The sequence below is a fragment of the Phalangium opilio genome, unplaced genomic scaffold, assembly GCF_054372755.1.
Source record: "Phalangium opilio isolate 3A_F unplaced genomic scaffold, DU_Popi_V2 ptg000032l_1, whole genome shotgun sequence".
Taxonomy (NCBI): Eukaryota; Metazoa; Arthropoda; class Arachnida; order Opiliones; family Phalangiidae; genus Phalangium; species Phalangium opilio.
The window spans coordinates 6,126,536-6,152,465 of NW_028324159.1; the positions used below are offsets into that span (position 1 = coordinate 6,126,536).

The 25,930-nt window shown below is 36.7% G+C and overlaps 1 protein-coding gene across 1 annotated transcript; it reads right to left on the bottom strand.

Annotated features, from left to right (window-relative positions):
• Positions 1-9,751: 9,751 nt before the first annotated feature.
• LOC149685497 (uncharacterized) lies at positions 9,752-10,450 on the bottom strand. Its single transcript, XM_089871036.1, has one exon. It carries the CDS (start codon positions 10,448-10,450, stop codon positions 9,752-9,754), a length of 699 nt encoding a protein of 232 aa, XP_089727162.1.
• Positions 10,451-25,930: the final 15,480 nt, after the last annotated feature.

Here is a 25,930-nt window from a genome sequence, read left to right on the forward strand (position 1 = left end):
ATATGCGAAGTCCCTCCTGTCCCACCCTCAGTCGATATCTGAACCGCTTAACGAAACCCTGTCGGCTCACCCTTAAGAAACCCTTAGAAATCCGGAGTATTATTTTATATCGGAGATATTTTTTATTCATTTTGATACCTTTATTTTTCATCAATTTGAATCCCCAAGTTTTCGGAAGAGAATCGGAGAGATTTTTCATTCAATTTGATACCTTTATTTTTCGTCAATTTGAATCCTTAATGTTTTGGAGAAACTCGGAAACATTTTTTTTAAAACCCCTAAGTTGAAGAAGAGAAGGAGCGCAAGTGCCCGAGATATTAAAAGAAAAAAGAAAATAATTAACCCTTAAATCGCGAGAAAAGAAAAAAGATCCTGAATTAAAACCCTTAAATCGAGAAGAAGAAAAAAGATCCTGAACCCCTAAGATGAAACTGGAAGAGGAGCTACTTGGCGTAAGAAATTAAAAAACTTGAAACTATTTTGATAAACTGACTCGAAACTATGGTTAAAGAACTTAGATTATGGTTAACGGATTGATTCATTTTTTTTAAAAATCCTAACTTTCTATTTTTGAACATTATTGTTATAGTGCATAACTGCACGATTTTAACCCAAACACCCCTAAAATTTAAGTTTGAAACTTAAAGGAGACATTCCATAGAGGTTATAAATTGAACCCCCCCCCTTTTTACCTCTCCGTGTGACGTAGTCCAGGAGAGGTTCTGTAACGGCCGTGTCTGTGTGTGTGTGTCTGTCTGTGTGTCTGTCAGTTGTTACTCCCACGTGACCGCGTTCGCAGTTTGCCTATCGGAGCAAGCGTGTTCGCCATTTCCGAACTGCTTTCACAGTCACGGAAATGGCTCCTCTACTTGAGTTGTCACACCACCATCTTCTGGTCTTTGTCCATCCCACACGGACACCAGTCTGTTCTTACTGGCTTCTAATCACCACCATCTTTTGGTCTTCGTCCATCCCACATGGACACCAGTCTGTACATACTGGCTTCTAATCAACACCATCTTCTGGTCTTCGTCCATTCCACTTAGACACCAGTCTGCACTTACACTGGCTTCTAACACCATCCACTGGTCTTCCGTCTATTCCACATAGACACCAATCTGTATCATTGGCTTCTACTCCATTATCATCGTTTGGTTTTAGGATATACGCGGCGATCAGCTAGGGTTACGAGAAACGTCTAGCCTCCCTAAGGTGGGATCGCCACCAAAGGTTTACGCAATTGCGCTTTTTCCTTACTATTGTAATGGAAACGAATCGTATATATACCCCAAAATTTGAAGAAAGCGGGCAAGAGGGGTACCCTTCACTTTAAACGTCAATATTAGCAAAGTTTGAGATGATAATAGGTATAACTTTATTTTAAACGATTTAACTATTATTAAGGCGGAAGTAAATAATTTTGTGTTTCGGGAAAAAAATACTAGATGGCGTTGAAACTCGTCTCTTGACGGTGTTGCCAGAATATATTTTAGTTTGAATTCTACGCGCGAAACAACTGAAATTTACAATCCTTAGCCGTGATTGACAAGGGATAACAATACAGAACTGGCATCCTTGGCGGGAGCCGCCGGACCAGCCGAGACACTTCAACACAGGGGGTCGCTCGGCGTGTTGAGGATTATAAAAGGACGAAAGAAAACTCTTCAGATAAACCAGTTTTCTTTGCTCAATATTAGAAGTTCATAACTAGAAGTACAAGGAGCTAGTCACTCAAATTTCATTTAGCTATCAAACCTCGAGGAGCTAATTACTGTCAAATTTGGGGTTAAGATTCATCATTTTAGCACTGCCAGGGGTATCCTAAAGTCGGAGAGCTTCCCCACATTATGTAGTTTTTGTTTTAAAAACCAGAATGGTATTTTGTGACCTTCGCAACTGTTCCTTTTTACATCAAAATATGGATTCTAAAAAATCGTGAGCCTATAGAATTTTTGGTTGTCTCACTATGATTCTTCTGTAAGTACGATTCTAATAATCTACTCTTCACGGTAGCTCTTTTAAAGCTTAGCCACCTACTTTTTTTGGAAATTTGCTTGACACAACCCATTTCTTTAGTGACCATGGAAATTTAGAGTGAACTACGTTATCTTTTTGTAGCTTTGACAGGTGTTTTAGGCTTTGACCTTAGTGTTCCCGAAATTATTTCGTAAACTATACGGGATTTACGAGAGATATTCTGTGGGCACTGCCATAATCTGTCGGCGGCCTTTAGTTAGTGGCTGACATTCCCTGTCGTCAAACGCGCTCCGTAGCCTTGGCAGAACAACTCTCAGAAAAGGGGGCGGTAACCTCGTAAGTCCCGTATAGCTCCACATTCCCTTCTGTTACCATATTACAATTAGAAAAGCATTCCTGAACCCCTTTTTTCGGAAACATCTCTAGTCAAAATATTCTTACGTTTGGGACTGTTGTTGTAAATTAGAAGTAAAGCGAGCTTACGGTTTTTGCGACAAATCTTTCTACCTCTACTACTACCCATTACCCTCAACAAATACAAAACTAAACTATTCACTATGCCATAAAAGTACAGCGTCTAAATTATCGTAAGCCACGAAACAAACCTTTCAAAATTATCGCGTTGTACGCTGCTAAAACATTCAAATACCTGAAAAATTTCCCTAAAACTCCCCAGGGAAAATTTCGTGATTTCACCTTTTTAACGTAAAAAATAGGGGTAGGGAATCCTCAGTATCGGCAGTACAAGGGAGTTGATACAAAAACACTACAGCACAGGCGCCAAAAATGAGATGGAAGGCAAAGATTTACCTCCGTGCCTTTCCCCTTTAGTTATGGTTACACCGAATTGGTCTATACACCATTTTGATAATTCTAGAGAGAAACGCAGGGTATAAGACTCTGCCTTCTATCTCGCTTTTTTGACCCCCACCCCGGTTTTTTCTCGTCGAAAGAGTATATCTTCGTCTTGAAATCGTAGTACACAGTACAAGAATGACGTTACTGCTAAGTGCTAACGCGTTGTGGTGCAATTTTTACACGTTTCACCATATTTTTGCGTCAGCTCAAATTTATAGTGGACAGAGTTAAGGGGATCCGTCAGCGATGTTCGAGGTGATAAGAGCATAAAGAAAGAAAGGTATTGCACCTTCCTTCCTTTATGATAAAAGTGGTTTCAAAGGATTAGACACGCCCTTTCTTAGGGTTTCGAAGAACCGAATGGAGATAGGGAATAGAGAAAAAACCTTTAGGGTAGGGACATCTTCTGGATTTTAGCCGAACTATCGCTATTTTAGGTTTATTTAAGATTAAAAAACAACCACTTAGGATTAAACATTTTTACAAACTCGGTGGATAGATATTTAGATTAGCTATCCAATGCAATTTATTTGGAAGAAATAGCTTCACGGGTTGATGAGAGGTATCGACAAACTACATAGAATAATACTATTTGAAATAAATGTTTGTAACTAATTTTTAAATAATGCAACATTTTTTCTTTGAAGCTCCACTGGTAGAAAAGATTTCAAAGTAATTTATCAAAAAAACCGTAAAGCTCTATGCTAAACCATTCACTTAAACTACTGACACAAAAATGACGCTTTTTGAAGCTAAAACCTTTGACTTCCACCTTAATGTTAATTATTGAAGATTAAAATAATATAAAACAATTATATTTATTTAAATATTAAAGATAAACCTCTCGTGCAAAGAGAGAGATTATCGTCGCCTCCTATATCTACCAAGGCCCGTGCATGCGATATATTTCCTTCATTGCCTCCTATATCTATCAAGGCCAGTGCATTGTGATATTTTTCATTCATTGCCTCCTATATCTATCAAGGCCCGTGCATTGTGATATATTTCATTCATTGCCTCCTATATCTATCAAGGCCCGTACATTTCGATATACTTTTCAAAACAACAACCAAAATGGGAAGCTCCTCTCAGAAACATAATAATTTCTTTTCTCTGTATATGAAATGAAAATATGGATAATATTGCGCTCCTTCTTTAATGGTATGAATCCTTACCTGTCTATTAATATTTTACGTAGGAGTAATACGTTTTTAGCGAAGTTTAGAGAGGATAAACATAAGCGAGATTGTTTCGAAAAAAAAAATACTGCTTCCACTAATGGGTTTATACTCCTTGTTACTGTTGTATAGAGTAATCATGATAAAAGCTTAAAAAATTACGAGAGGACAGACCTTTTTTATCCTCTTGTTTTATTCTTGATAAGAATATAAAACATTTATTTTGTATCAAAAAATATTTTTTGGTGCTGAGATTGCTTTAGAAAAATCCAAACGGTTAGGCATTGGTAAAAAAGATATGTGTAAGCTATTTGCAGAGATGATAATTGTTTTACATGTTTTAAATAAGACTGAAGCTTCCACTATTGTGTTTATGCTCCTTGTTTGTTTCACTGAAAATCATCTAGGTGTTGATAACAGCCAGAGCAAAAATTTCAAAAATATGTATTTTAAATCTAATCAGATACGCCCACCTAGTTGAAAATAGACCTATTAAATTTGCGGGAGCCATTCTTGAGAATTTTTCTTTGCTTGTAGGTTGTTAATTTATCTACCAGAAAATATTTGTGTTTGGAAGTTGGATATTAAGTCAAATTAAGTGGTTGTAAAGAGCCAGCAGGTTTTTGCCGCTTCTTTTTGTGAGTATTTGATTTTTGTATGTAAAATAGAGGAAGATAATGTTGAGAGTAAGGATGAAATGCGGAAGCGCAAAGCACGGGAAAGGATGAGGGCAAAAAGGTCGACGTTTTCATTGGATACTTAAGTTTATATAATCTTCTCGACACGGAGAGGTAATATTTTGGTTTTCCCAACTTGTTGATTTTTGTTTAAATGTTTATTTTGACCCTTAAAAAGTGTGTGAAAATTTATGAATAAGATTGAATATTATGTTGAATATTAAAATTTGGATTAGAATTCTAGGAGAGCGGTCGCTCTCTTAGATAAGACTTGATAGTGCCTCTAATGCTTAAGGAGGGTTTTTTTATTGGCCGTAACATTTTTCGTATTGTGTTTGCTGCTTTGAAATTTTGCAAGTGGACTAAAATTTGGGCCCTAATTTTGTGGTTAAAATTTCAAAGAGATCCATCTAATAGTTAATTCTATAAAGAATGAAGTTGCTAAGGGTGGTTTTAGAATCCATAAAATTAATCCGACATTTGGCGAAAGATACTATATTTTTCCATAGACATAACATGGGAATTTTATTAAAAAGAATATTTTTTCCGAAGGCATATAAGGAAAACTATTCACTCGTTACGTTTGGGAACCATCTTAAATGAAAGATAATACTTCAATGTACCTACTTTTCAAGTTTCATAAACATCAATTAAGTTTAAGTATTGGTTTTAATCATTATTAACACATACTTTGACTTACGTTGTTTTGGGTATTGGAATTACGGCGTTTTATCACTGATAGAGACACGCAATTTACTCGTAATTTTTTATGTTGGACTTACCAAGACTTAAGGCGTTTTTGTCGTGATTCACACCGTTAGGGGGACTTAAGCAAGAAAAACATGGCGTTAGATCACCCGCGCCTTTAAGCGCTTAAAACCAAAGTTTTTTTTAATTGGAATTAAAATGGAGGCTAATTAGGTCTGATTTTTATTGTTTTTGTAACAAAAACATCATTGGAATTTACTATAATTATTTTCAAACTTTAAAATCACCAGAGTATTTTTATTATTAAGCAACTTCGCTAAGCCTCGGTCAAAATAGCGTTATGATTAGGCAATAATGTATAGGCATTGGGATTTCGGCAACATCAACTTTGGTAATTTCAAAAACCAGACATTACGATTACTGTCGGTAGGTTCAAATAAATTATAAACAAATTAATTATTTATCTTACTCGTAGATCAATCAATTACTACAGTGTTATTTGTGACAGCTGGGACACATTGTAGAGGTAAATTTTACACCTTAATGTTTAAACCTCCAGCTCCGCTCCGCTGACTAAACGTTGGACATAACTTTTCAATGGAAATTATGACAAACCGAACTGTACAAATTCTTTCATTTAATAACATTTAACATTCGCCTTATTTAAATTCAAATTCTACATTAAAGTTAAAGCCATTGCTGTTCATTCAATCTCTAACATGTTTTCTTAGTTTTGACATACCAACGTAGCTCCCGCAATTTTGAGGCCGAGTTCTTTAAAGTCGATTATAACACGATGTTTAATTAAATGATATTATGTTAAATATGCAAAATACTGTTCAGTGGTTTTGCAAGTAAGCCTTCTCAAAGAAGTCAAAGTTTCTGAAATGTTTATGAATTCTACCTAAAGTTACTGAAATTAGCGGAGGTAAATATGAAAGCGGATTTTAGAGTTTCAAATTCAATAAAATTCTAGTAATGTTTTCTAATTACTTTTATTTTTAAAGATGTTTTAAAAACGAAAAAAAAAAACAAATTAAAAAAAAATTTAGTGGTTTTGCAAGTAAGCCTTCTCAAAGAAGTCAAAGTTTCTGAAATGTTTATGAATTCTACCTAAAGTCTCTGAAATTAGCGGAGGTAAATATGAAAGCGGATTTTAAAGTTTCAAATTCAATAAAATTCAAGTAATGTTTTCTAATTTCTTTAATTTTTAAAGATGTTTAAAAAACGGGAAAAAAACAAATTAAAATAAAAACATGAAAAAAAAAGAATTAATAAAAAACAAAACAGGAAACCAGTTTATTTTTGAACCTACGAAAAACATAATCTCAACATCATTTTTCTTGAAATAAAACTGAAATTGTATTCAAGTTAATAAATTTAACGTGACTTACATTAAAATATTTTTTATTATTTTACGCTCTCCTAGACGGAGTGTTCTTCCTCGGTGGAGGGTTGCTCCTGGACGGAGGTTTCGTCCATTTTTTCCTCCATTTTTCCCTCAATTTTTTTCCGTCGCCCTCAGGCTTTTTTTCGTCTACTTTTTAAAAAATATAACTTAATTAACATGACCCTAGATTACTTTCCTAAACCCCAGTATATAACATTGCTGAAAACTACACTAAAATTGCGAAAAACTGGGGGAAATATAATGATTTAAACTAAGTCAGGAAATTTTAAGAATTTAACAGTCTTAGAAAAGTCAGTAAATCTTAAGCATTAAAATTAAGTCTGGTAAAAGTCAGAGATCACCGAAATCACACAGGTCTAACAAGTTTACCATGGATAAAGAATGCCAGCGGGGAAATTTCTCTGCGCTAGGTCTCTATGTAATCAAGCTATGACAAGAGACATAGAAAAGGATTTTCAGGATTTTAATTATCCGCGAGTTTTATTTGCTCGAGTGCCCGGACATCTAGGCCTTAGTTTTAAATACATGTTATAGACTGTATTTGAAACTAAGGCCTAGAGGTCCGTGCACTGGGCTAAAAAACTCGCGGATATTTCAAATCCTGAAGATCCTGAAGTTTTTGGTCTCTTGACAGCACGTACAAATCTAGGTTTGCGCGTGCTGACAACCGATGTTGTAACAGAGTATATAAAGAATAAGCTGTCGTCCGAGATAGGGAGTTGCCTATCATATAGCGTGAAAACAGATTTTCTCACGCGCATTCTTTATCCTTGCTTAGACCAATAAAAATAACAATTGTGATTGTAGGGAAAGACGCGAAATAGTAAAAGATAAGTTCAGTGCCTAGAAACGCAAGGAAATAATATGCCAAAATGTCGAAAAATAGTAAAATACATTAAGGCAGTTTGAATTTGAAAATTTATGGCAACGTTTTCTATAAATAGTTTTAAATTATAACTTATAAGGATGTTTTTGTTCATTTAAAGACCCAGGTAAATTTATAAAATTATTTTCTTGTCCTACCTTCCTTATTTCGGCAATTATTGGCAATATGCCCCGGTTTTCTGCAGATATAGCATATTCTTTTTCCTTTTTTCCACCAGTACTTCCGCCTCTACGCCCACCTCCTCCCGTTCCTCCACGTCCTCCACCATAAAAACTAACAAGGCATCCCTTGTTAAAATGGTTAACAACGTTTTCCATTTTTCTAAGCCTAAATCAATAAACGATAAATTATTTATTTTAAACAACATAAAAATATCATTATTTTCCATATATTTTTAAACTTGGCAACAAAATTAAGTGTTGCAAATTCTAATTTTACGCCAAAGCTTAAAAAAATAGCAAATTATGACATTTAATTATTATATTTAAGAACTTACTTTCAGTTGAACAGTTGAAGAGACTTCAAGTTTGAAAATTAGGCTTAAAATGACCTTTAGCTATTGGCTATCGCCAATGAGATCCTATTGGCTATGGCGAAAAAGTGACGCGCCACCTAGTGGTAATTTTGGTAACTGTTCTAACGGAGTAAGTTTTCCTCAGGCTCCTGGGCGAGTGGCGAGACTTAAGTTATCATAGGAGGAGGATCATAACATGGCGCCAAGCAAAAAGTATTGTTGTGTCCCACAACGTAATTCTAGGTTAAAACTAAATATCCCAGGGTTAAGTATGGGCTAATTTTGCCTAAGTATGCATAGTTTCCCAAACGAAATCAAGTGGCGTAAAGAATGGCAACGCGTCCTAAAAATTGGAAAAGATATTTCAAATCACATGGTTGTATGCAGTTTTCATTTCAAGAAGACTGATTACTTTTTTCCAGGTAATTTCGTTTTTTAAGTAATAAGAATTTAAGACCAGGATTTAATGTACTTGTTACTTGAGATTTGCCAACAGGGAAAAGGAAACTAAAGCTTGGAACTTACCCTTCACAATGTTTGCCTATATTGACCGATGACGAAATTATTTCCGAAGATACCAGAAAGAAAGTTAATGGAAGAAAGATAAGGGCTGATAATCGACAAATACAATTTAAAAGTGATGCAGAACCTTCAACTTATAGGGAGTCGAGTTCAGAAAGAGAACTACAAGGTGCCCCAGAATCCACTGTCAAACATGCAAATATTGAATTTGGTTTGAATGCTCCCGAAACTGAGGTCTGTGAGCCCTTACAGAAAGAAGAGATGTTTCAGTGCAAGGAAACATCTACTTTTATAAATCCTTTAGTATTATGAATTCAGTTAAAACTGAGAAGGATTTAAGCCGTATGACTGGTATCTCCACTTTAAAATTATTTTACTCCGTTATGGAATCTATGACAATGTTAATAAATTTCAAAGCTCAAATCCCAATGGACAGACTTTCTCTTCTAGTTTTAATGAAAATTAAACTGAACTTGACGTACGGGGTTCTTTCTACTATGTTTAATATGTCTGATACCATTAGCCGCAGATACTTTAAACAAACAGTGTTTATTGTGGCGGGTGTTTTTAAATGTGCAATCAAATGGCCCTCAAAGAAAGAAATTATTAATAGCATGCCCCAATGTTTTAAAGACTTTGAAAAAACTGTGGTGGTATTGGGATGTACCAAAATTTCAATAGAGAAACCTGAATGTAGAATCTTGTCTAATTCTTATAACAAAGGTAATCACACTGTTAAAGTTTTGGTCGGCGTTTCTCCTGCTGGTTTGATTACATTTTTGAGTAGTACTTATGGAGGAAGAGCATCTGACAAATTTATCACTTTGCACAGTAAAGTATTGGACAAGTTAACACCATATGTTGACGCATGCATGGTAGATAAGGGGTTCTCCCCCATTTCACCCAAAAACAGTTTCCCCAATTCCCATTTCTCCCAAACCCATTTGTCCCAAAACATTTTTCTCCCAAAACAGAAACTTTTTCTATCATAAATTTTTAATAGTTTCAAAAAACAAAATATTACATCAATTTAAATCCCCATTTTATGCTCTCAAGAAATTGCTCTGGCGTTTTTAATCCCTTATCAAGCTGAGAGCGTAATTCGATACGCTTCTTCTCCAAAATTTGATATTTTTTGGCGTATGGTCGCACAGGATGAAGTCGGCCCATCGAGTCGATGTCAATTTCTAGCTTCTGTTCTTCGTCCTTCATGAAATTAATGAGTACAAATATGTTAGGATGCGGAGCTTTCAGGATCCTATTCCACTTGTTGTGAGTGCCTTCCGTATCATTATTTGTGCGAGCATCCATGTTATCACCGTGGTTCCACATAGACCTCCGAAAACGAGATGAACGTTCTGATAACCAAGTTTCCACGAAGTAGTCCGCGATGTCTCTGTATTCAGGAAGGTCAGGTGCTTGGCTTTCAATGTAAAGCCACAGTTCATCAATTAGATTTTCCGGAACTATCGCCAAAGCGATCATTCTTCGAATGGATTTCTCGAATTCCACGTTATTGCTGTAGATTCCAGCATAACCTCGTGTCTGCACTTGACGCCAGATACATTGAGCGTAATGAAAGAAGCATCCTCGTACGCGGGATTGAGTAAACTTGCCCTCAATTGAAGCGACCATTCCTTGTTCATAGTCAATCATGATTTCTGGAGGGTTAAAGGTTAAACCACGATTATTGGCAATTTTTATAATTCCATCAAACATTCGATCGTAGGTTTCCCGTCTCTTACCTGGTAGAAGAATGAACAGTTGCGGTAGTACTTTCTTCTCCACTTGGCAATGAATAGTGTACAATTGGTAGAAAAGAGCTGTTACTATAATTATTTTCAAACTTTAAAATCACCAGAGTATTTTTATTATTAAGCAACTTCGCTAAGCCTCGGTCAAAATAGCGTTATGATTAGGCAATAATGTATAGGCATTGGGATTTCGGCAACATCAACTTTGGTAATTTCAAAAACCAGACATTACGATTACTGTCGGTAGGTTCAAATAAATTATAAACAAATTAATTATTTATCTTACTCGTAGATCAATCAATTACTACAGTGTTATTTGTGACAGCTGGGACACATTGTAGAGGTAAATTTTACACCTTAATGTTTAAACCTCCAGCTCCGCTCCGCTGACTAAACGTTGGACATAACTTTTCAATGGAAATTATGACAAACCGAACTGTACAAATTCTTTCATTTAATAACATTTAACATTCGCCTTATTTAAATTCAAATTCTACATTAAAGTTAAAGCCATTGCTGTTCATTCAATCTCTAACATGTTTTCTTAGTTTTGACATACCAACGTAGCTCCCGCAATTTTGAGGCCGAGTTCTTTAAAGTCGATTATAACACGATGTTTAATTAAATGATATTATGTTAAATATGCAAAATACTGTTCAGTGGTTTTGCAAGTAAGCCTTCTCAAAGAAGTCAAAGTTTCTGAAATGTTTATGAATTCTACCTAAAGTTACTGAAATTAGCGGAGGTAAATATGAAAGCGGATTTTAGAGTTTCAAATTCAATAAAATTCTAGTAATGTTTTCTAATTACTTTTATTTTTAAAGATGTTTTAAAAACGAAAAAAAAAAACAAATTAAAAAAAAATTTAGTGGTTTTGCAAGTAAGCCTTCTCAAAGAAGTCAAAGTTTCTGAAATGTTTATGAATTCTACCTAAAGTCTCTGAAATTAGCGGAGGTAAATATGAAAGCGGATTTTAAAGTTTCAAATTCAATAAAATTCAAGTAATGTTTTCTAATTTCTTTAATTTTTAAAGATGTTTAAAAAACGGGAAAAAAACAAATTAAAATAAAAACATGAAAAAAAAAGAATTAATAAAAAACAAAACAGGAAACCAGTTTATTTTTGAACCTACGAAAAACATAATCTCAACATCATTTTTCTTGAAATAAAACTGAAATTGTATTCAAGTTAATAAATTTAACGTGACTTACATTAAAATATTTTTTATTATTTTACGCTCTCCTAGACGGAGTGTTCTTCCTCGGTGGAGGGTTGCTCCTGGACGGAGGTTTCGTCCATTTTTTCCTCCATTTTTCCCTCAATTTTTTTCCGTCGCCCTCAGGCTTTTTTTCGTCTACTTTTTAAAAAATATAACTTAATTAACATGACCCTAGATTACTTTCCTAAACCCCAGTATATAACATTGCTGAAAACTACACTAAAATTGCGAAAAACTGGGGGAAATATAATGATTTAAACTAAGTCAGGAAATTTTAAGAATTTAACAGTCTTAGAAAAGTCAGTAAATCTTAAGCATTAAAATTAAGTCTGGTAAAAGTCAGAGATCACCGAAATCACACAGGTCTAACAAGTTTACCATGGATAAAGAATGCCAGCGGGGAAATTTCTCTGCGCTAGGTCTCTATGTAATCAAGCTATGACAAGAGACATAGAAAAGGATTTTCAGGATTTTAATTATCCGCGAGTTTTATTTGCTCGAGTGCCCGGACATCTAGGCCTTAGTTTTAAATACATGTTATAGACTGTATTTGAAACTAAGGCCTAGAGGTCCGTGCACTGGGCTAAAAAACTCGCGGATATTTCAAATCCTGAAGATCCTGAAGTTTTTGGTCTCTTGACAGCACGTACAAATCTAGGTTTGCGCGTGCTGACAACCGATGTTGTAACAGAGTATATAAAGAATAAGCTGTCGTCCGAGATAGGGAGTTGCCTATCATATAGCGTGAAAACAGATTTTCTCACGCGCATTCTTTATCCTTGCTTAGACCAATAAAAATAACAATTGTGATTGTAGGGAAAGACGCGAAATAGTAAAAGATAAGTTCAGTGCCTAGAAACGCAAGGAAATAATATGCCAAAATGTCGAAAAATAGTAAAATACATTAAGGCAGTTTGAATTTGAAAATTTATGGCAACGTTTTCTATAAATAGTTTTAAATTATAACTTATAAGGATGTTTTTGTTCATTTAAAGACCCAGGTAAATTTATAAAATTATTTTCTTGTCCTACCTTCCTTATTTCGGCAATTATTGGCAATATGCCCCGGTTTTCTGCAGATATAGCATATTCTTTTTCCTTTTTTCCACCAGTACTTCCGCCTCTACGCCCACCTCCTCCCGTTCCTCCACGTCCTCCACCATAAAAACTAACAAGGCATCCCTTGTTAAAATGGTTAACAACGTTTTCCATTTTTCTAAGCCTAAATCAATAAACGATAAATTATTTATTTTAAACAACATAAAAATATCATTATTTTCCATATATTTTTAAACTTGGCAACAAAATTAAGTGTTGCAAATTCTAATTTTACGCCAAAGCTTAAAAAAATAGCAAATTATGACATTTAATTATTATATTTAAGAACTTACTTTCAGTTGAACAGTTGAAGAGACTTCAAGTTTGAAAATTAGGCTTAAAATGACCTTTAGCTATTGGCTATCGCCAATGAGATCCTATTGGCTATGGCGAAAAAGTGACGCGCCACCTAGTGGTAATTTTGGTAACTGTTCTAACGGAGTAAGTTTTCCTCAGGCTCCTGGGCGAGTGGCGAGACTTAAGTTATCATAGGAGGAGGATCATAACATGGCGCCAAGCAAAAAGTATTGTTGTGTCCCACAACGTAATTCTAGGTTAAAACTAAATATCCCAGGGTTAAGTATGGGCTAATTTTGCCTAAGTATGCATAGTTTCCCAAACGAAATCAAGTGGCGTAAAGAATGGCAACGCGTCCTAAAAATTGGAAAAGATATTTCAAATCACATGGTTGTATGCAGTTTTCATTTCAAGAAGACTGATTACTTTTTTCCAGGTAATTTCGTTTTTTAAGTAATAAGAATTTAAGACCAGGATTTAATGTACTTGTTACTTGAGATTTGCCAACAGGGAAAAGGAAACTAAAGCTTGGAACTTACCCTTCACAATGTTTGCCTATATTGACCGATGACGAAATTATTTCCGAAGATACCAGAAAGAAAGTTAATGGAAGAAAGATAAGGGCTGATAATCGACAAATACAATTTAAAAGTGATGCAGAACCTTCAACTTATAGGGAGTCGAGTTCAGAAAGAGAACTACAAGGTGCCCCAGAATCCACTGTCAAACATGCAAATATTGAATTTGGTTTGAATGCTCCCGAAACTGAGGTCTGTGAGCCCTTACAGAAAGAAGAGATGTTTCAGTGCAAGGAAACATCTACTTTTATAAATCCTTTAGTATTATGAATTCAGTTAAAACTGAGAAGGATTTAAGCCGTATGACTGGTATCTCCACTTTAAAATTATTTTACTCCGTTATGGAATCTATGACAATGTTAATAAATTTCAAAGCTCAAATCCCAATGGACAGACTTTCTCTTCTAGTTTTAATGAAAATTAAACTGAACTTGACGTACGGGGTTCTTTCTACTATGTTTAATATGTCTGATACCATTAGCCGCAGATACTTTAAACAAACAGTGTTTATTGTGGCGGGTGTTTTTAAATGTGCAATCAAATGGCCCTCAAAGAAAGAAATTATTAATAGCATGCCCCAATGTTTTAAAGACTTTGAAAAAACTGTGGTGGTATTGGGATGTACCAAAATTTCAATAGAGAAACCTGAATGTAGAATCTTGTCTAATTCTTATAACAAAGGTAATCACACTGTTAAAGTTTTGGTCGGCGTTTCTCCTGCTGGTTTGATTACATTTTTGAGTAGTACTTATGGAGGAAGAGCATCTGACAAATTTATCACTTTGCACAGTAAAGTATTGGACAAGTTAACACCATATGTTGACGCATGCATGGTAGATAAGGGGTTCTCCCCCATTTCACCCAAAAACAGTTTCCCCAATTCCCATTTCTCCCAAACCCATTTGTCCCAAAACATTTTTCTCCCAAAACAGAAACTTTTTCTATCATAAATTTTTAATAGTTTCAAAAAACAAAATATTACATCAATTTAAATCCCCATTTTATGCTCTCAAGAAATTGCTCTGGCGTTTTTAATCCCTTATCAAGCTGAGAGCGTAATTCGATACGCTTCTTCTCCAAAATTTGATATTTTTTGGCGTATGGTCGCACAGGATGAAGTCGGCCCATCGAGTCGATGTCAATTTCTAGCTTCTGTTCTTCGTCCTTCATGAAATTAATGAGTACAAATATGTTAGGATGCGGAGCTTTCAGGATCCTATTCCACTTGTTGTGAGTGCCTTCCGTATCATTATTTGTGCGAGCATCCATGTTATCACCGTGGTTCCACATAGACCTCCGAAAACGAGATGAACGTTCTGATAACCAAGTTTCCACGAAGTAGTCCGCGATGTCTCTGTATTCAGGAAGGTCAGGTGCTTGGCTTTCAATGTAAAGCCACAGTTCATCAATTAGATTTTCCGGAACTATCGCCAAAGCGATCATTCTTCGAATGGATTTCTCGAATTCCACGTTATTGCTGTAGATTCCAGCATAACCTCGTGTCTGCACTTGACGCCAGATACATTGAGCGTAATGAAAGAAGCATCCTCGTACGCGGGATTGAGTAAACTTGCCCTCAATTGAAGCGACCATTCCTTGTTCATAGTCAATCATGATTTCTGGAGGGTTAAAGGTTAAACCACGATTATTGGCAATTTTTATAATTCCATCAAACATTCGATCGTAGGTTTCCCGTCTCTTACCTGGTAGAAGAATGAACAGTTGCGGTAGTACTTTCTTCTCCACTTGGCAATGAATAGTGTACAATTGGTAGAAAAGAGCTGTTGCCGCTTTAAAAGTCCCATCCATACATATTCGTGTTGCGGAACATATCCTTTTTAGCATTCTATCGGTTCCAAAAATCAGAATCTTTTCAACAGATCCATCATTGAAAAGAAGGAAGTTTTGATCTGAATTTGTGCGAGTCCATGGTCCGGATAAATCAATCTCTTGACGAGAAGCTGGGTTACGTGGATGTGACAAATCTCTTTTACGGTACAGGGAAGACTTTGACTGGTAAAGGGAAGGAATAGCTTCCCTTACAATATCCTCTTGCTCCGTGCCTTCCACTGCTTTAATAAACTCGGAGCGTATTTCACTGTGTATCTAAAGTAACGCAATGAAAGTTAACTGAATGATTACAATCCAACCTAACCCAACCTAATGTCCTGCGTACTCACTTTACCAATAGAATCCAAAGGCCTCGCTACCACTCGCTCCTTCATGACCCCTATTACTCGTTTTTTAATCACCGCGGATCGATCAAGAGGATGGTTGTGTTCCTTGTTAACATATATGATCGATTTACCAACAGTGGCTGCCGTAACTTTACAATCACCGACCGGACATCGCCAGTACGTGCGATCTTTAACGCGGTTTTTAATCATTAACGGTTGTCCGCGCACAATGGGTGCAGGTTTTCCTTTTGTCGTTTTAACCCACTCAGTTTCCATTTTCCGAATGAGGGATTTTAATTAACAACACTCGTTTTATACACGATTAAAAAATATCTTATTATTTCTCTAATTTTTTAAACAAGGCTAATTTTTTCTAGGTCTTTTTTATTTCTATAGGCTAAAATTAGATCTCAACTTCCGGGCTTGGGCGAAACGGGATAAAAAATCTTTTGGACGAAACAGTCCTTTTGCGGATTATGGGATTGGGGAAAATGGGAACATACCAGATAAGGGATTCAGAATAGATACCGAATGTTTACAAAAAGGAATCCAAATTTTTATCCCAACATTTCTGGAAAAATCTAAACAGTTTACGGAAACAAAATCACTCGAAAACTTGAAAATAGCAAAAGCAAGAGTGCACGTAGAGAGAGCAATACAAAGATTAAAACTTTTTTCAATCTTTAATGAAAAACTGGATTGGGAGATGACGTCTTTCATTAACCCTATGTTTTTAATCGCAGCTGTCATTGTAAACTTGTCATCACAAATATTTGATGAAGTTAGATTTTAATAAAATGGACATTTGGCTTTTAAAAAATTATTTCAATTGTGAACAGTTTTACAATTTTTTCCCACTAATTTCGGTATCAATAAAATAATATAAAATTGTTTTAACTAATTTCAAAACAAAATCTTTGTCCTTTTCACTACAGTGACTAGTATGTCAGCGCTTTTTTTCTAAAAGTGGCTAAGTGACATTGTTCAAAATTTAAAACTGCCATCCCTGGCTGAATCTGTCCGTAATATTTATGTTTTTTCTTCAAAACATAATTTTCTCCTTCCACTTTTTGTTTAACTCAGCGATTGAAAGGGTGTCTCATTTCATGGGACACCTTATTTCCATAACAATGTAGTGCATGTATATATTGCGTAGCACATTGACCAGGAGAATCTTTCGCATCTCTCGATCATCTTCTTATGATCTTTTTCTTCTTTCCCTTGCTTAATTCTTTCAGAGCATAGACTCTTGGCAAGTTCTTTTGTCACAGAAATGTGGATTCCCCCCTTTATGTTATTGGAGAAATCAGTAAAAAATTTTAGTTCATCATTGTTTTCAGTGTAGTGGTTAGACAGAGTTGTAAACTTCTAGGTACAACTGCATTATATCTATTCACATGAAATAACGGTCTTACCTGACTAATTAGACCACGGGGAGTTTAAATAAAATAGTCAAAAAATATTCGTCCGCCGGAACTGGGCCAAAACTTCGTTTGAAAATTTCAAATCACCAAAAATTCACGTCCCTATAGCTGTAACTAGTTGCCACCTTTTCCAAGATATCGCTTTTTGAATTTGGTGCCTTCACCAAAAATTATGCCCCTTTTCCTAAATATGAGTTTTAAAATTTAATTCCTTCAGCCAAAATGATGCGCCTTTTCCAAATTATCGGCTATTAATTAAGTTTAGATCCATTACCGAAAACTGGGGGCTTTCAAAAATTTGTTCTTTTTATAGGTTTAAAAACGTGCATAGGTATATCTCTGTCGCGAGCCCGTTACGAAGATGCAGTCTCCACCCCTACGTTTTTACAAGACTGAGTGCGGAATACGGTATACAGGAGTTACGGTAAAAACATGCAATTTTGAAATTTTCCAAAAAAAAAAATTAAAAATACTTGTGGCGGGCCAAAATTTTTTTAACTATTTTATTTGAACTCCCCATGGTCTAATTAGTCGGGTAAGACCGTTATTTTATGTGAATAGATATAGTGCAATCCTAAATTTCTACATAACAAGAAAAATGTTAATATGTTTACGAGGGGTGCTTTAGATTTGGAGGACTTTGGTTTTATTATCAAGCTTAGGAGAGCAATTTTGGTTTAGCATTACTGTACATTCACTTGGGAGTTTTGAAGGTGGTGCATTCAAGAATCTGGAGGATTTCGTGTTGATTCCATGGAGAATGCGTGCTGAGGTAGCTGAAGGAGTTTCACCGCATCCAGCCTTTTTATGAAGAGCCAGAGCAGAACATTCAGCGCTAAAGGTTTTTCTCTTACTGTATGTTGTTGATCAACTGTTGGTTCCTTATGCAAAGACTTCACTTCTTTAAAATGGCAAAACTCTTGAAATGGTATGGATTCATGAATTGTTACACTGTTCACTTTGAGTTTACCCCATTGTTGCTTCAAAGAAGTTGCGCTAACGCCCTCAAGAGGCTCTACACCATCATTATTTATTTATAAGAAGTAAAACTACCAAACGGTGTTTTCATTTCCAGCTTAATCTTCATTGACAGATTATTTGATGAGCCTGAGCCCCTTGAAGATCTGTAGTTTTTACGCAAAGCTATCTCTATGAATGTTAAGCCTTTGTAGTCTCTACTTTGTATGCCGTAAAATATGACGTCCTTACACTTGTAAACCTGTTCTCCCTCTATTAGACATCGTTTTCGGTCTTATTTATAATCCGCGTATTTATAAATTCTAAACTGTGTTACCATAAAACTTGTCAACATTTAAAATTTTTATTTCTTCAGTTGCGCTATATCGATAAACACAACATCGTACCCCGTTGTAGCGGCCATTTTGAAAACACTGCGGCTGGTGTGGCGAATGGCGATGGCCAATCAGTTCAGTTCAGATATTATTTTCCCCGGATCCAAGTCAGAAAAACAAAATACCGCAGAAAAATTTGCGCGAGACGAGATTGGCTCTGAATCATGTGGCCGCGTGGTTCACCCAACTTTTAAGTCTACTTTTCTGCCGTATGTTTTGTCAAGGGTAAGTTTGAATAATCTTTTGTTTAAACTTTAGAAACGTATTTAGGCTTTCGTTATCTTTTTTTTTGGTACATTAATTGTACTAATTAAATTTACTTTAACTCAAGTGTTGTTCTTCAATTTGAGTATTTCATTCGAGTGTTTATCATTGCACTCGAGTGTATTCTATTTATCAGGTTTCATACATTGTATTACGATTTCAAAACGTAATTTTTTTTATGTTTTGTAGTACATCATCTAAATCTGAGTGTACTTTGGATTCACAGTTCTGGGTGTGAAGCGTGTACCCATTTATTTTGAATCTTTTGCACACAGGTACAAAGTGTTCTTTGTGAACCACTCTATTGGATATCTTTGATTCCAACGTGTTCTGTGTGAATCACTTTATTGGATATCTTTGTGATTCCAAAGTGTTCTGTGTGAACCAATCTATCGAATATCTTTGTGATTTCAAAGTGTTCTGTGTGAACCACTATATTGGAAATCTTTACGATACCAAAGTCTTCTGTGAGAACAACTTAATTGGATCATTACGATACCAAAGTCTCTTGTATGAACTATTTAATTGGTTTCAATATTATTTACAATGGTTTCTCGAGAAACAACTAAGAGACAAAAAAACCAACAACGTTGGTTAAAACAGAGTAAAGCTTTGAAAGAAAAGCAAGCTAAACAACTTGTGGATATGAAATACTATTTGAAAAGCAAGGAGTATTATCAGAAAAGAAATTCAAAAAGGTATGCAATCCACAAATCTCCGATTGAGAGAGCAAAGAAAAATAAGAGATCTATGCCACCAGGTGGTGCCACTAGTGGTTTGACAAAAAACAAAAAGACTAGTAAGAAACATTTTCCAGTGGGTAAAAAAGGTTTCGCGACAAAAAAAACTAAATAAAGGAATTTTTAAGACGAGAAACAAGAAATTCATAGGTGAAAGTTTCAAACGATTTTTAGTGACAAGGCTCACTGAAAGATTTTCTGCGACAAAATCTTTGGACAGCTTGACTAAAGAGGGGAATACAAAGTTACTCTCTCGAAACCTAAAATGCCAATTGCTAGCGGGTAAAATTTTACACTTGAAAAGACAATTATATTCGGCATACAATTACCATCTTACAAGGACTATTAGTGAATTTAAGGATTTTGTCAAAAAAATCAAAGAAATTGGGTCTGTTAATCAGAACAATTTAACGCATATAGTGGGTGGTACAAGGCTTCACAGTAGTCACAATGAGGTCTATTTCCATGAAACCTCCTATTACCCAATTGGATATAATGGAAAAATACTGAAAAATGACCACGAATTACGCTATGCCAAAGTTATCCAACTTGATGCTGATGGGCATGTTCGTAAAGTGCTGAGAGACTGTGTTATCAATGGCAATAAAGAATTGTTCGTTGACGAAACGGGCAATTTCGTTGACATTAATTATAACAACAAAGCTGATGATGTTGAGAGAGTCTTTCAAGTAAATGATTCGGGAGTGGTTACGAACCTTTTCAACATTGTTGAAACTGAGGAGAAGAATCCGAAAAGAAATTTCGTGATCAATGAAAGTGGTCTTATGGAAACTAAACCCAAAACCGTTTATTGGGAGTGCAGTGATATTTGTAATGTTCGAGTTCGAGCCATTGCGAAAGTGCTAACTTTCATAAATACGGTTGCAAATGCGAATGAAAAATCACTGACTAAAATTTTTGAGTCAGATTTGGACGTTTGCGATTTAAGAAATAAATATTGGTCTAAATCCAACGTGTCTACTCTAACACCAGATGGTGCTGAGATCGTGGTGAGAATAATGCCATTCCTGGGACACATGGCTTATTGCGCTGATAGTCAAGACTGTCAAAGCCATTTACGTCCTTTTGCGGAACTGGCTCCTCATTATTCGGGAATAAGAACAATTTTGAATAATATTTATCACGTGAAGGCGTTGCTTAACGCGTTAACAAAGATTTCGAATGAAATTGAAAGTGGTGATTATGATTCTCTCACCAAAATCATGGGGGAATTGAGAAAAATCCTTGCCGCAGGAGGAAAAAATGTAAATAACGAGCAAAACAACGCGTCCACAGGGAGCGAAAACGCTCCAAGACCGAGTCTTGATGAAAGCGAAATCTTGAATCTTTACGAAACACAATTCGTTCGAGCGGCGTTAAATAATAACGAATTTCATGACACTCCCTGTGACTGCTGCCAAAGATTGTTCAAAAAGTCTGATTTAAGAGCAATAGAAGAAATGGTAGACAGTGCTGTTTTCGATAACGAGGCCTATCTGATATTAAGAGCTGGATGGATAATGAACAATTCAGAAACTAGAGAGGCAGACAAGCTTCTATGCCGTTACTGCTCTACGGATTTACGAAAGGGAAAAGTTCCCATCAGATGCTTCCTGATCAACTTGTTGGTTGACAGTCCTCCGCCAGATGTCACTGATTTAAAAATGTTTGAGAAAGTTTTAATTCAGCTTGTGAAGCCCTTCCACACTGTGGTGCGGTTAGGTACTAAAACCAATTCCAACATGCAGTTCGGTACGGTTAAAGCTTTAAAGGGAAGAGTAATATATCTTCCAATACCCGTGGAGAGTAATTTGAAGATGATTCCCAAGACATTGTTCAAAAATCACGAACTGCATATCTTGGTTAATGGCGTTCCCACTGCGGACAAAAAGGTTTGTCAACAGTTGTTTGCCTCGAAAAAGTGTTGAAAGCGTTCACTGTGCTGAAAAATATTAATCCTTTGTATAAAGACATTGATATTTCGGCAATAAACGAGGAATATATTTGTGGAACGCAAGAAATTGATGGAAATGAAAATTCATTGACTCCCCATGAGTTACTGAGCGTAACAGATCCACTTGCGTTGATTAACGATGGATCTAATGCGGTGACACGCGCTTCCGCTGCGCTTCCAACAGAAGGGCCAGCGGATAGTCCTCACGACGTCCAACGTGTCCAAAACGCTTCGAACATGCAGTAGCTGGATAAAAATCAGTCTAGCCTTGCACCAGGCAACGTCTACAAAATTTTAACACAGCCCGAGGCTTTGTTGCGAAAACTTTCTGAGGGTGAAGCCAATGATCTGTACGATCACTACTCTATTCATCCGGTGAACGTCCAACCACCGAAAGATTTATTGACCGCTTACCAAATGAAGCGCGTCGAAGCCGAGCCAGTTAGCACTTGGGACAAAAACTTGGAATACTTGAGCTTCGTTCATTTGTTCCCCAAGGGTCGTTACGGCAAGCACGATGATAGACCATTTGGGAAATTAACTGAAACAGAGTATCGTTTATCTCGTCTTTTGAACAAAAGTCCAATTTTTAGACGAGATTACGCCTATATGTTTCATTCTTATCAAGAATGTGAAATGAAGGCGATCTCTAGCAGTTTGAACTACGTTCTTCGTGTTAAAAAACCCATAGCAATTGCGGTTGAAAACTTGCTAAGTCGTGTTGAATCCGGCGATAAAGAACTTGAGAGTAATTTAGCCACATTCTTGGGTCATATTCGAGGAACTAAGGACTACTACCTTAGGTGCGTTTTGGCGATGATACGGGAATTTGGTCCTCCCACGTGGCTCTTGACTTTTAATCCGGCCGAATACGATGATTTGGAACTGCAGGATCACTTGAGAAAAATTAATTCAGACGGTGGCTGAATTGTTGAATTTCGACCCACTTAGCGTCAATTTGCACTTTCACAAAAAGTTCGTACGCTGCTAAACAACTTTGTTTTGTGTAAGAAAAATCCAGTTCTTGGCATGATAGAACATCATTTTTGGCGGGTTGAATACCAATCACGAGGTTTACCTCACTACCACATGCTATTGTGGGCCAAGGACGCTCCAAAGATCGGAACTTCTTCGACCGAGACTATTTTGGATTACGTGCAAAAACACGTCACGTGTTCAATGCCAAGCGCATCGGTAAGTCCGGAACTGCACCGGCTGGTAAAAAATTCCAAACACACAAATGCACCTCCAGTTGTTATAAGAAGGTGAAAAATTCCAAAAAAGGATTGAAAGTGTGTCGTTACGGTTTCCCTCGAAACGTAACAAACGTTGCCACTATGAATTCCGTTAGATCAGTTACTCGTCACCGTAAAATGAAAAAGGTGCAGAAACGACTGTACGACTTGCCGAGAAAACAGCACGAAGTTTTAATCAATGATTATAATCCCGCGCTACTTTTGGCTTCCAAAGCCAACATGGATTTGCAATTTGTCGCTGACAAATCGGAAACAGTGGCAAACTATCTCACGGCGTACGTGACAAAAGGAGACCGGGCTGACATGGACCAAACGTTTGCCGAGTTAGGGCACGAAAGTTTGTCCAAAAGATTATTTGCCTATAGATTGAAATCACTGACTTCTAAGTCAGTAGGCATATACGAAGCTATGGACCTTATGTTGGGCCAAGATCTCTACAACAAATCGGACAGCACTAAATTTATAAACACTAACTTGAAAGAAAACCGATCGAGAATTTTGAAAGGTTACAAGGAACTCGAACGTTTGAGGGAAACTGACCCCGAAAGCAAGGACACTTGCCAAAAAGGGTTCGTCGACGACAAGTATCCGAATCGTCCCGACAGCTTGGAAAATATTAGTTTGCGGCGATTTGGACGGTTTTACGATTATGCGAAGCACTCTGATGGTGTCAAGAAAAATGCGAATGTAATCGATTTGAAAAACAATCTGGGTTTCATGAGAATGAGAATTAAGCCCTACATAGTAGAGCACTACATTCACGACCCGATAGAGGAGAAAGAAAAGTATTGTCACGCTCTACTTATCCTCTTCAAACCGTGGCGTGACGAAAATGAGCTATTGGCGAGTTTGAAACCAACGCGGATGCTTTCGAAAACTCGCTTTCAGTGTTAAAAGATATGAGAGAATATCACGAGAAACTCTCGGTTTCCAAAGAAGTTGAAAAGAAACGGAAGGCTTCTTTTTAGAAGCCTTCCGTTTCTTTTCAACGAAAGAGCCAGAAACTATAGTCTCGGAGATTAAAAGTGACGATGATGAAAATGCGCTGCAGGGGAAGGAAATTATTATGGAAACCGAACACGCGATGGCTGATGTAGAAGCTGCCATGGAAATGAATTTCAAGACTGATGTTGAAAATGTGGCTTTACTAAACTCGGATCAAAGGCGAATTTATGATCACATCATGGATCACTTCTCCCAAGAGGGAGAAAAATCTGGAAACAAGTGCCTTTTTGTTTCGGGACCTGGTGGCACTGGCAAATCGTATCGACACTCTCGCCAACGCCGTAAGGCGACGTTTTCAAAATCCTGCTAGCGTGGCAATTGCCGCGCCAACGGGTTTGGCAGCGTTGAATGTTAATGGCGTAACATTACACAGATTACTAATGTTGCCGGTAGATCATGGGCGTTGGGAAATTTAAAACTGTTAATTATTGATGAAATTTCCATGGTCTCGTCGGTTTTACTGACTCACGTTCACTTGAGGCTGAATGAATTTTGGGAAATGAACCAACCATTTGGTGGAGTTGTATTTATCCTTGTTTTGGGAGACTTTTTCCAATTGCCTCCGGTTCAAGGAAATCCCGCGTTTATCAAAATCACTTCCGAAGAAGCCAGACTTAGATTCAATTGCATCGGAGGAAGTGATCTTTGGAAGTTTTTTAAATATGATGAACTAACGCAAAATGTTAGACAAGCCAACGACCAAAGTTACGGCGACATTCTAAGCAGAGTTAGAATCGGAAATATTTCCGAAGCTGATGTAGCAACCTTAGAAACTAGATTGGTTGAGGGAGGAAAAAACATCGAGGTGGCTTTGGAGCTTTTCATTAAGCTGTCCAATGAAGGGTTTCAACCAACTTGTTTGATGCCTAAATTAGCCATGTGCGAAAAATTCAACTTTGAAATGCTGCGAAAAAGCGGCGAGAAAGTTGAAAGCATTCCTTGTCAGGATAGACTGGCAGACTGTGACAAAAAAATGAATAAAAACATTCTCGGGAGGCTGCAAAGGCCAGAAAACGAACCATCCAAAACGGGCGGTTTGGAGAGCAAGTTACTTCTTTGCGTTGGCTGCCGAATAATGGTCAGAAGGAATATCAGTTTTGAAAAAGGCGTTGTAAATGGTACGATGGGTTTCGTAACCGGATTCAAGAAGGACGAACAAGGAAACGTTACTGGTATTTTTCTCAGAGTAGATCGCGAACCGAATAACGACGACGATATCTCCGATTTTTTAGTTGAGAAAATTAGCGTTAAATTTTTGCTCATGGCTAAAATTTACATTAAGAGCTCCCAGTTTCCCGTCATCCTGGCGTACGCTATTACGATACACAAAAGCCAAGGCATGAGTTTAAAATGCGCCATTATGGATTTAGGTCCGAATTTATTCGGAACCGGCATGGCGTACGTTGCTTTATCAAGAGTGACGTCTTTAGCCGGACTCCATCTATTACAGTTCGATCCGACTAAACTTAAGGCGGATGGACGAGCCATTATGGAATATAACAGGCTTCGCAAAAAATATAGGCCAGATCTGCCTCTATTGAAAATAACGAGTCAAAACAAAGGCGAGGTAAAAAAAGAAGTGCACCTACTCTATCTAAAAGCCTTTTAGAAGGCGAGGAAGAGAGATGTGACGAGACGGCGCAGGAAATGCCAAAGAAGAAAAGGAATGACCAACAGAGTTTGGATAGTTTTCCCGTGAAAGGTTTAAATAACGATGATCACGTGGCGATTACAAAGATGGTCGACCAATTAAGATTTCGACCAAAATATCAAGTTTCGAAAATCAAAAAGTCACAATGAACGAGATGCTTTTTAAAACTAAAGAGGTGATTATTCATAAAGGTGAATCGTTAGCCGAGGGACATTATGTGAACTTTGTGAGAAAAGACAACGGCTGGTACGAGGTCAGCGATACTATGATTAGAAAAAGAGAGAGATTCGTCAGTAACTTGACTGACGTCAATGTTCTGCTTTTGGAAAGAGTATAGACATTTTAAAGGGAATGTTAAGCGCCCGGATTCCTAAAAAAATGAACCCGTAGCAAACCCTAAAATTAATGTTACGTATCAGATGGTTTCACG

What these genes read in the sequence shown, in the direction of transcription:
- LOC149685497 (XM_089871036.1), bottom strand. Translation starts at nt 10,450, where the DNA reads ATGTTTGATGGAATTATAAAAATTGCCAATAATCGTGGTTTAACCTTT.